Source organism: Aristolochia californica, unplaced genomic scaffold, assembly GCF_029961685.1.
Source record: "Aristolochia californica isolate CCGP_79_NKW_82.1479 unplaced genomic scaffold, dmAriCali1.0.hap1 SCAF_11, whole genome shotgun sequence".
Taxonomy (NCBI): domain Eukaryota; kingdom Viridiplantae; phylum Streptophyta; class Magnoliopsida; order Piperales; family Aristolochiaceae; genus Aristolochia; species Aristolochia californica.
This window is the reverse complement of record NW_027181782.1, coordinates 8,918,216-8,931,030: the sequence shown is the minus strand read 5'-3', so window position 1 is coordinate 8,931,030 and position 12,815 is coordinate 8,918,216. Positions and strand designations below refer to the sequence as shown.

Sequence of the window (12,815 nt, the reverse complement as noted above, 5' to 3'; positions counted from 1 at the left end):
TAGGTTCTGAGATTCAAATGCCATAGATATCAGGTACATCAGCCACTGCATTGACAGACCCTGAAGCACACTGGAAAGGAGCTGGCAGTATCCACAAAGGAGATATTTGTGCTGCAAAGACATTTTATCCTTGTAAAGGATGACAAACTTGGTAGGGGAGCTAAAATTTCCAAGGAGAGTATAGTAATGAAATGGGTGGTTGAAGGCTGCATTCTGTCTTTTGACCTCCTAATCTCAGCTAAACATGTGCAGAAAGGATAGGTTGGGTCAGTGGAGAGCTTTGCAGGAAGAGAGAAAGACAGTCATTTTTCAAGTTCCATACTGAAGTAACAACCAAATGAGAATGAGACGAAAGAAAAGTTGCTTTACTTACTGCCCCTTTAAGCTAACATATCTACACCCATCCCAGTGACAAATAGGTCTTTATCCACACATTCTAGTTTCTGTTGGTTAACAAACAAGATGCAAATAAAAGCAAATCATAGTACCTCTGTATAACAGTAATTATATATTTTTCTGTAATTACTTGTTGTTCAGCTATCATATTGTATGCTCTTCCAACTGATAACAAAAAAATATTTTGGACATCTAGAGGCAATCTGATGAGCCATGAATTTGATGCTACTTAATTTGCACAATTATGGTGTATGCATGGATGGACCCACGGTCACCTTTTGTAATATCAGTCTTACATCAGATGAGAGGAATATGAATCGTTTCATTATGCATAGTGAACCAAACGAGGATAACCACCTTCTTGATTTATGATGCCTCCAATCACATGCGGACTGCCTAACCATTTCCGCAGCACAAACTGCTTCTCATGTAGCAGAAACTACCAATAGTCAGAACAAGAACACTTCCCACCAGAAAAATGGTGAAACCGATAAGGATCTCTCAACAAGATCTCCCGGCCAACAGAGCCACTGACAAACTTATAAACAGAGTGACAATCTCCACAGACACGAAGATTTTTGAAAACTCTAATAGTTGAATTCTTTGGTGTGCTAATCAAACCATACGCAAGTGCAAGCTTCTCACTATGGTTCCATAGATTCTGTTCCTTCTGTTCTTCATCGGTGTCATGCAAAACAAAGCTTGTATCAGCCACATAGCCTGCTGCTTTAATCATCTGCAGTAGTTCTTCCAGCTTTGCATAAATTTCGTTGGCTTGTGGATGGGCCCGATCCCCCACTCCAAAAGCACTCACCTCATTCCAAACTTTAATCCAGCTACAAGCAGGCTTCTTTTTTACTTCATTTAGTTGCATATGGCTTCTGATCCTTTCTACAGCATCCCACTTTCCATTAGTTGCATATATATTTGATAAAAGAACATAGGCCGAATCATCACCTGGGTGTAGCAGCAGCAGTTCTTCAGCCACTCGCTTCCCAATATCCAAATTTCTATGGATCTTACATGCAGCTAACAAGCTGCGCCAAACAAGATCATTTGGTGGGACTGGCATTTCAGTAATAAACTTCTCTGCATCAAGAAGCCTCCCTGATCTTCCAAGGAGATCTACTATACAAACACAATGCTCTATCCTGGGCAAAATCCTGAATTTTGAACTCATTGAGTAAAAATAGTTCAGACCAGCATCCACTAAACCAGCATGGTTACATGCAGAGAGAAGGGAAACAAAGGTGACATAGTCAGGTTTTATCCCTGTTTTCACCATTTCTTGAAATGTTTCCCTGGCTTTGGAAAAGGATCCATGTCTTGCAAACATGGATATGAGAATGTTCCATGACAGTCTAGATCTTTTTCCAATTTCAGGAAATATTTTAAGCACATCATCCATTTTCCCACATTTTCCATATGTATCCATTAATGCATTTGACAGAAGAAGATCTACTTCAAATCCAAGCTTAATAATCAGACAGTGAAGTTGTTGGCCTTCCTCTAATAAGCCTATGCTGGAACTTGCCACCAGACCTCCAAGGATGCTAAACTGATCTAATTCTAACCCCTCCCTTTGCATTCTCAAGAACAGTTTCGTGGCCTCTTCACCATGACCTTGATGGGCATTTGCAGTTATTATGGCATTCCATGTGACAACATTTTTCCTTTCTAACCTATTAAAGATAAAATTGCTTGAGTCTAGATCTCCAGACTTTGCATACATAGTGAGAAGAGAATTCTTGACATGGTTATCCACCTCAAATCCACTTGTAACTAGAAAACCATGGATTGACATTCCATATTTTAAAAGATCTTTAGGAGCAGAACAAGCTCCAAGAACATTTACCAATGTTATATAATTTGCTCTAATACCTGCTTCTCTCATCTGGTTAAATATCTTCATTGCATGTTCCCCCTCCTCATTTTCCACATGTCCCCCTATCATGGCGTTCCATGTTACTAAGTCTGTTTCAGGCATCGTTTGAAATACACGTGTAGCTTCATCCATTGCACCACAATTGCTATACATGGTAATTAATGCATTTCCAACAAGTAAATTCTTGTGTGACCCACTCGAGATGATAACTGCATGAACCATTTTTCCCATGAAGAGTTCTTCAGGGTATGAACATGCAGCTAACGAACTGGCAAAAGTAACATGATTCCTTTCTTTTTCTGAACAAAGCATTTCACTCAAGAGTTCAAGGGCTTTTTTGTTTTGCCCGGTCTGGATATAAGAAGCTATCATAGAATTCCACGAAATTACATCTCTTTCAGACATCGAATAAAATACCTTCTCGATGTTGCTAGGCCCACTTGACATAGCATACAAGGTAATCAATGTATTACCAATGCATACTAATGTTTCAATCCCAACTTTAATAACTAAACTATGAATACCCCTTCCCCACTTTAGATTATCAACATTACTGCATGCTGATATCAAACTAGACAGAGTAGCAGAGTCTATCCCTACATTAACCCTGCGCATCAGACCAAAATACTTTAATGATTCCTCACAATACCCATTGCGGGAGTAAGCAGATATGACGGAATTCCATGAGATCAGATCACGTTCTTCCATGGTTTCAAAGATAGAGACCGCATCTTCCATATTACCAAAACTTCCAAACATAAATATAAGTGAATTCGTCACAGACACATTGGTATCAAGTCCCAACATCACAATATGGGCGAGAACCTGAAGACCCAAGGAAACATCTTCTAGCAAGCTACATGAACTTACTACAGTTGCCAAAGTATTAGTATTGGAAATAACTCCCTGCCTTTTCATTTCTTGGTAAATACGCACTGATGCCTCTGGTTCTCCATTCCTCGAGTAACCCACCATCAAAGAAGTCCAAGACACAATATTTCGCTCAGACATCTCATTAAAGAACTGCCTGGCTTCGGTAAGAAATCCAAGCAAACCGTACAAATGTAGAAGTGCAGAACTCACAAAAACGTCTGCACATAATCCGACTTTAATCACTAGACCGTGGACTTGAATACCGTCGCTCATCATTATCTCCGAGCGGACACAAGCAGTTACAAGAGATGCTAGCACAAATCCATTGAGCTCCACACCATTTTCTTGCATTTTTCGGAATAATCCCACAGCAGAAGAAAACAAACCCAACTTAACATAGCCCGAGATCATCGTACTCCAAGACGCTACATTTCTTTGAGGCATCGCACCAAACAGAAAGCAAGCAGCTTCTAAATTGCCGAATCTTATATACATATTTATCAAGGTGTTGCTATGGAAGAGACTGATGTCCGAAAAATTCTTGAGAACAAAAGCATGAACTGCTTTTCCAATGGCAGGAACGGTGATTTCTGAGAAACCTTTGTAAAGGAATTGAGAAATTTGAAGAGAGGGGTGATTGGAAAGAACCTGCACTGCATTTTTTGATGGCAGTACTGGACATCGTGCAGGTGAATCTTCGATTGGACGAGAAAAGAAAGATGAAGTGGTAAGAAGCACAGATCTTTTCACTCCGAACGGCGAGCCTTTTCTGATACAAGACGAAGCCAGAGCTGCGAGTCAGTCAGGAGAACTTATAAGAAAACCGCCTCTCCAAGAGCGATTAAGTTGTTAACATGAACGAATATGGACAAGATAAATAGACAAACCGTCCTATAAATCTGATATCCTTCCTGGCTTTGATGATTTATAAATCACAGGAACACCAAAAACCCTTATCAACACCCAGACGTCAGGACCTACTACGCTTCATGCTGCCTATTTAGCCATACCGGTTGTCTCCCTCCAGGCTCCAATTATTTTGAAGCTGTGGTTTCATGTCAATCCAGACTATTTAATTAAAAATAGCAGGATTGCTAGCAATTACGGTATCATGCCAATGTCCATAGCAGCCCAATTTGTGATGAAAAGCTAGATCTTTAAATATATCCCATAGTAGGCTGACTCATCCCCATACTCATAATACCCCAGGTTGGACCCCCAGCAAGAAAGAGATTTTGCCTTGCCTAAGTGTGAAGAGCTTCTACCTCACTCAAGTGGGAAGGAGAGGTCATCACACCCTTCCCTGCCCAACTTCCTTGGGGTAGGTAGCTAGTGATTTTAGGTAGGGTAAGGATCAAATAGGAAACTTCTGCTACTCAAATTGCACATAAAGCTAACTTACATAAGATCACCCTTAGATAAATTTACAACATCAAACTAGGCTATCTGACCTAGACCCACAAAGAGATTTTCTAGTAAGTAAGTAGGCAATCCTTCCTAGACTCTCATAAGGATTTACGATAGCAACTCACTAGGCATGCACGACTCAAGAATAAGGTTTTAAACATTGCCTACTTGTACAAGGACTAATGGCTCAACGACGCTAATAGAAAAGCTTCTCAGCCTTTTCCCTCAAGGAATTCATAGAAGACTTTACAACAACCCATCCATAGTCACACATGCTACTCTTAATTTGGTTGAGATAGGAGTACGGTCTTACCTTGTCAAGGCTGGACCCAAATTTTGAGGGTTGCTTATTTGGACTTCAGCCTAATATAAAAGTCAATCAATTGGCAAATTTCACAATTCAAGCATATGTATAACTAATCTTAAGTACCTAATGAAAGTAATAACAACTATATTAGTCTTTAAATGACCATATTTCAAAATATAAGCTTGATAAAGAATTTGGATTGTTTTTTAAATAGGAGGACAATGCTCATTGCAATTCAATACAAAAAAAAATGATCTCAAAGTATAAGCCCAGAGTATTTAACTGAACTTCACTAAATAAGTTCAAAGTGCAATTAACACAAGTTCAATATATTCAACCACGAAGAATTAGAAGATTTTGATGTAATAAGGCATACTGATACATGGATTTTGATTTTCAGTTCTCACAACCCCAAATGACAGAACATAATAAAAATTCCACTTTGATTCTTCTTGCTAAAACAAATAAATATGGTTTCAAAGTATGAGAGCTCTTTGGAGTAGTCATTTTTTATTTAGGAGTCGACATAGATAAATCTTGGAGCGAAATCAACTTAGATAGCTAAGTTGTTAATATTTAAAAATTGAATTGTTGAGCTCAAATGGACATTTTGTTCTTTCCAAATCTCAACAAAAAACTATATTAAAGTCACGATAAAATGAATAATATTCTGTGATGAGTTGTTAATCATGTAGGCCATTTAACCTAACTAAAGCCTTCAATTTTGTTTCACAACTATTTTGGAATGAATCATTTGTGTTGGAAAATAGCCCCAAGCCGACACGAACAAGGAAAACCTTCAAATCCAAGTGTATGGAAGATGGGCTTAAGCCCACAAGAATAAGGAGAAGGCCCACAAGCTTATACAATGATGGCATGATGATAATTCATTTAAGTTCTAGGGGCATAATTATAAGTAGTTTTATCAATCTATAAATTGAGCTTGAGAAGGAGGGGGGGTTAGAACACGAGTCCATAACCTCTTTCTTCCTCCTATTTTCTCCCAAAAATATTTTTTCTCCATGAGCTAAATCCATGGAGTACTGAAAATCAACATGGTCAACTAATCATTCAGAGTTGACCTACCCATATTATTTTTTCTTACTTCTTGCAATTACGAATATTTTACGTCCACCCTCGACAAACAAGTTTTTGTAAAAAAAAATTCCATCGAACATACTATTTGGTACAACTTCCTTATTTAGTGATGGACTACTTGAGGATTATTTATGGGTCATTTTAAAGGATTTTTATTATTTGATATGAGTTATTTGGGCTTAAGCCGATTTCACCTGTTGCTATTGTGTCTCTCTAATTGAGACGTTATTATTGAAGACGGACTTCTCAGTTGCTGATTGTTGTCAACATTGATTATTCAGATGAAGAAGAAAGCACATGGTGGTCCCAAAATATTATCTTCGGTGATTACCCTTACCCCCTTATTTAGCATCTTGACTCTTACCATTTGAGAGTCGGTGCCCTATGTCACGACACCATGATGGAGTTTATTACTACACTTCTGAGCAATGCTTATAAACCCACTATCTATGGAAGATAGGAGTGTGCCTAATATCTAACGTGATTCAAGTCTATTATTCATCCAAGAGATGTTTTTTTGACCTACCCTAAGAAAGTGGGTAGACTCTGTGCCCCACAGTAGGGCTACTTTTCAGCCTATGAAATTGAGCAGAAAGTATTTTTTACTATGACCATTTGACTGGAGTATAGAGCGATGTCATAAAACTAGAAGTGATTTTACTCTCTCTTATATTATGCCATCTGGGTCTCTAAGAGACCACCAATTTGAGGGGGAGTGTTGGAAGATATGGTGGACTGCCATTTTATAGGGGAAGATCCTATACACCATTTGCAACAAGATGGACGTTCATGATATTCTCTCATCCCTAGCTTGAGGGGGAATGTTGGAAGATGGGCCCAAGCCCACATGACCAAGGAAGGCCCACACGTCCAAGTGTGTGGAAGATGGGCTCGGGCCCACAAGACCAAGGAATGCCCACACATCCAAGAGATGGGGAAGATGGGCTCAAGGCCCATAGACCAAGGATAAGGCCCATATGCCCACACAATGCTGACATGATGGTAAATAAAGAATCATCTCATAAAGACGACATTGATGTAATTAGTTTATGTTCGAGGGGCATAATTATAATATTGTAGTTTTATCAATCTATAAATTGATCTTCGGTGGGAGGGTTAGAACACAAGTCCATAACCTCTTCCTTCCTCTTGTTTTCTCCCAAAGATGTTGTCTCCTTTTTTCTCCATGAGCTAAATCCGTGGAGTCCTGAAAATCAACAATTTGAATGATTGTAGATTGGTTCAATGATCTTAATTAGATAACTTATTTCTTCTCTTCTAGGCCTTTGACTTCATTGCTTTTCCAAGTATGGATCATCGAACATCTACTTCTAGTAGATTTTCTCTCTCTCTTGTCTCTTCATCAATCTTAGTCTAATTGATTGATCTTCGTATATCCTCTTTTTCTTTTCTTCAAGGTGTTCAGTTGGCTAGTAGAATGGGTACTTATAGTACATTTTCTTTTTCATGTTCGGTTGGACAAGGGGCAGTCTAGTCAAACAAACATCTTCACATGGATTTGTTTTCTCCTTTTTTTTTTGGCCTTCATCAAGCCTAATGTTCAATCTCCCACATGTATAAACTCTAATAAGTTGGCAAGTTCTAGTTTGAGAACACTACATTTTTGTCTTTCTTTGTCTTCACTAGACAAATGGACAACTATTCTTCGTTCAATATAATGGGCTTGCCTTGCTTGTTGTTTTTAGCTCTCTTGTTTACTGCTTCAGACTATATGTTTTCTAGCAATAGGTGCTTGTTTCCTTTTTCGTATGCCTCATTTGGATGTTACTTGGCTGATCGAATAGATATGCTACAAAATATTTTCTTTTGGGCCTTTTTGAGTCGCAAGACATAATTTCAGGCACTAGCACATGATCCTTTCTCCCCTCCTTTCATTCTATTTTTAAAAATAATTGAACTTATTAATTTTTAAAATTTTAAATATTATTAAATTTAAAATTTATATTATATGGTAAATACTATAAATAATTTTATTTCATACAAATTTATATCATGTTATAATAATTTTTTTTTATATCATAATAATATTAAATTATAATATATTATATTAAATCTAATAAAATATATTAAAATTTTAAAATAAATGAAAAAACATAGAATTATATTGTTTCATAATATTTCTTTGTTGTACTATAGATTTTATATCATGCCCATATTGTATATTATATTATGCTATAATAAAAATCAAGTTATATTACATTATAATAGAAAGACATATAATATTATATAATATTAAATTTTATGCTATATCATAAAAATATTTAATTTAAAATATAAATAACTATATTTAATTTTATTATATTATACCATATTATATTTATAATTTTTTTATATTTTTTGAAGAAGCCATTGCTAAAGAATCTAAACAGAGTCTCAAGCAAGAGTCTCACACATTTAAACAAATCAAAGAAGAGAAGAAGATGCTTTCTACAATAGCACATGTGGGAGGAATATTCAACTTCTAAGGTCTTCTCACATACTGAAAAAAAGGTCTAAGTAGAAGGAGACGAGCCAAAAAAAAAAAAAAAGAGGAGAGAAGAGGAGAAAAACTCTAGCATGTAGGAGAGAGGAGAGAAGAGCTCGTGGGAGAGAAAGAGAGGAGAGGAGAAGAGAAGAATTCCAAAATGGCAATGACACTAAGGAGGCTAGAGTTTGATGCTCTAACCCATGCCTTTGAGGGTTTATTTATAGTTGTGGGAAGGAGATTACAATGACTATGATGCCCTTAGGTCTACATCTTAAAAACAAAAAATGACATATAAAGACATACACTAGCTTGTATATTTAAAGTATATGCCACCTCTTCTTATAACTCTTCTTATTTACCCTTCTTGCCATCCTAGACGTGGGTAATTCTTTTAACACTCCCCCTCAAACTAGTGAATATAGATCATAAATTTCCAATTTTGTACAAGTGCCATGAAGAGTTATTGTTGTTACTGCCTTGGTGAAAATATCTGCAAGTTGATTTCTTGAAGGGATGTAGAGTATGGTGATATTCCTAGCTTGCAGTTTCTCTTTGATAGCAGTTTAATTCAATATGTTTGGTCCTTTAATTAAATACTGAGTTTGTTGCTTATATGAATTGTTACTTGATTATTACAATGAAGTTGCATAGGATTTTTGAATGGTAAACCCAATTCTGATAGTAGCGATTTCAGCCATATTATTTCACTCATAGCATGGGTTATAACTTGATAAATTACTTCCTCACTAGAACAAGCTACAACTAATTTATTTTGCTTCGCTAGCTGAGTAAGTTGTCACCCACCACTGTGCAATAACCAGAAGTAGATTTTCTATCCTTTGGAGAACCTCCCCAGTCATCATCTAAAAACCCTTCTATATTGATATGTTCATGGTTTTTCTAACAATAACCCATGTACAAGATTTTTCTAGAGGTATCTTAGAATTCTTTCCAAGGCCTGCCTATGTGATATGTAGGGATGACGCATAAATTGACTAATAATATTTATTACATAGAGATTGTCTCGCCGACTTATAGTAAGGTATATTAATTTTCCAACAAGTCTTTGGAATCTTCTTGCATCTATCTCATCTCCTTCTTTAGAGTGTAATTTTGCATTGGGATCTAGATGTGAATCAAGAGGTTTACAACCTAGCATTCTTATTTCTTCCAAAAAATCTAACACATACTTCTTTTGGGATAAAATGATGCCACATCTAGATTGTAAAGCCTCTATACTCGAGAAATATTTCAGTAATCTCAAATCCTTAATCTAGAATATTTGGCTGAGTTCATCTTTTGTCCTTTGAATTTTTATACTTAGCACAACCGGTTAAGATGATGGCATCCTCTGGATCTAGTATGTTTGACAAATACTAAGTGATTAGTTTCACTTATTTTAAATTGGAGACCAGCGATCACCTTGCTTAATTTGTTAAACTATGCTCAAGGAGATTATTTTAAGTCATATGTAGACTTGGTAAGTTTGCTTACTTTCTCCCCCTCATACACAAAACTTGGATTCTTGTAACATGTAAACTCCCTCTTGGAGATCTCCATTTAAAAAGGTATTCTTAATATCAACATGATGAGATCTCATTGAAAGTTAGCAGCAAGTGAAATGAGGACTCATACCGAGTTAAGTTTTGCAATTGGTGAAATTTTTTCTTCATAGTCAATTCCATGGGATTGAGTATACCCTTTTGCGATGAGTCTCACTTTTAGATGGTCTATGCTACCTCAAAATTGTATTTCACAATGGAAAACTATTTACATTCAATGGGCTTTTCCAGATGGTAAGGGTATGATATCCCAAGTCTTCTTGGAATAAATGATTGTAATTTCCTCTTCCATGGTTACTTTCCATCCTGGATGTAGGAGATCTTCTTGATAATTTTTAGGAAGAGAGATGGAGGAAATAGCTACGAGAAATTATTGTCAACTGGGGGATAATTGGTGAGTCAAAATAAAATTGGAAACATAACAGGAAGTAGTGGGTTGTGGGGTTACACATGACTGAGGTTTGTTTCAAAGCACAACGGGACAAGTGTTACATTTTAAAACAAAGACATCAGGGGAATTTCAAGAAAAGAGAGGAGCAATTGAGTAAAATAGGGAGGTAGTGAGTTTAATCAAAATTCGAGTGTCGAATGATGTGGAAAAAGCTCCATAAAGAGAGAGAAAACAAGAATTAAAGGTACCGCCTCTATCGGTCATGTGTCGAATTAACTGTACAATTATGTGTTGAATGTCTTTCATCCCTCTAAGTTACATGACATGGATTGTATTTCATTATGTGGGGCTATAAGAATTTGTGTCTCCATATTAGTTGTTCAAGTTGGAAATTACAAAATTTATTTCGAGAAAATGTGTTAACTTATCTTTGAGAGTGTGTTGGATGTTATGTGTAGAAGGATCTTTAGATCAGTAAATAAGAATTGATGTGAAATTTGTTAAGAGATATGGGGCTACCTACCCTCACTTAGAAATGTGAAATTTTAGAAGTTAAAAGACACCCATGTGTAGGGATGACATGACTAGTAAATAAGAAAAACTTTCATAGAGGTGGCATAGAATTGTAATTATACAAGCCGGTGTATGTTCTCTTATATTCTTTTCATTTTGAAGCATGTAGCCCTAAGTAAAATGTAGTCCTTGTAAACACCTTTCCACAACACACTCAAAACCCTGAGTGGAGCATTCAAGCCTCTTCCTCTTTGCTAAAATTCATCCTTACACCTCTCTCTCTCTTTTCCTCTTCTTGCTCTCCCTTGGTTTCTTCTCTCCTCTCTCCAAAGAGTTAGTGCTTCTCTTCTTCCTTTCATATCTATTGTGTTTAAGTGTTGGCCGTAGAATTCAACATGGTATTTGAGTAGGACAATTTCTGATATGAAAAGGAGAAGAAGATGGAGAAGAAATGGAGGAAGAAGAAGAAGAAAAAGAAAAAAAGAAAAAAAAATGAGTCTTTTTTTTTTTGCTTTTGTCTTCTTTCCCAATTCCTATTTTTCATTGCCTTTTGCACTCTCTTACCATAAGTTTCATATATTAAATTATATACTGTCAAAAAGATCTTCGAGCCTAGTTTCCATCTCAGAAAGAATGTTTTTAATGAGAATTTTTTTACAAAGAGAAATCGATTTTTGAAGCACCAAATCTCAAGAAGTAGATATGGAAGAGTCTTACATGACTCTTACAATAAGAAGTCTTATACAGCCAAAATTATTATGGAAGGAGATCTCATAGAAGAGTTGCAGTTAAAAGGTGTTTTAGTTATGTTAATCTTCCATTTATGTTTAATTGTTTAATTATACTAGGACTTATCTTTAAGTTTTAGACTTTGGGTGTAATTGGGACAAGGGTAGTTTAATTGTAATTGGATTTTACTACTTTCCTTTATTAAATAGAGGATCATTTACTTAGATTACAACAAGTTAGTGAAGTTTTTCTTTTTTTTTTTCAGATATTCAACATGATATCAGAGTAGGTTCTATGAGTTGACTTGGTCAACCCATGGAGATAATGTGATCCTTTTCTGATCTATCATCTCTAGTAGTATAGATTTGTATTCTATCTTTTTTTTTTCTCTTTTTAATTCCAACACCCATTGTTTTTTTGGTGTTCGCACCTTCACACTGAGTTTTTCATATTTCAAATTATATATTGACAGAAAGATCTTTGAGTCTACTTTCCAACACAAAAAGATTTTCGGCAATTGGAGTTTACTAAAGAGAAAAATTGATATTTTAAGAAACAAAGGTCAGACTGCAAGAGAGGTTCGAGCAGCAATATAAAGCTTCAACTTTCAAGCCATTTTATGTCATCTAGAATGAGACTTTATATGGAGAAATATATATCAAAAGACATATCTATAAAATTATTTTCTTACCAGTTCAACCAATTCTCAATCTGAGTTTTCTTGAGGGAGATAACGATCTTGGAAGAGTCAATGGTCATGCTGGCCTAAGAAGAAATAGTACTAATTTAGGTTAGATTACAAAGTCCAAAATCTATCAGATTATTTATTGAAGTCTAGTTTCAAAAGGATAAAGTTTTAAGTCAATCTAATCTATATTTAAATAGATATACGCATTGGAGTTGGTAAGGGTCAAGCTACATAACAAAGAGAATTAAAAGGTCATAAAAGATTCAAGAATGAATCTTTTTGCATCAAATTAAGTATAAAATTAAATATCTTTGAGTGTAGTTTCTTTAGCAACAAACCATTTGTGTTTTTGAGCTATATTTTGGGAGATATTGATATCTGAAGTACCAAAGGTAAGTTTTGCCATAAATCTCTTTTTTTCCTTATTTTCTCTCATATGATCTCTCTAGTCATTGACTTGAATTGAGTTTATTTTTCT

General features: G+C 35.8%; 1 protein-coding gene across 1 annotated transcript; it reads right to left on the bottom strand.

Moving 5' to 3' along the window:
* Positions 1-331: 331 nt before the first annotated feature.
* LOC137944179 (pentatricopeptide repeat-containing protein At3g24000, mitochondrial) lies at positions 332-3,940 on the bottom strand. Its single transcript, XM_068789751.1, has one exon. The coding sequence runs from the start codon at positions 3,647-3,649 to the stop codon at positions 836-838; it is 2,814 nt and encodes a 937-aa protein (XP_068645852.1). The 5' UTR covers positions 3,650-3,940; the 3' UTR covers positions 332-835.
* Positions 3,941-12,815: the final 8,875 nt, after the last annotated feature.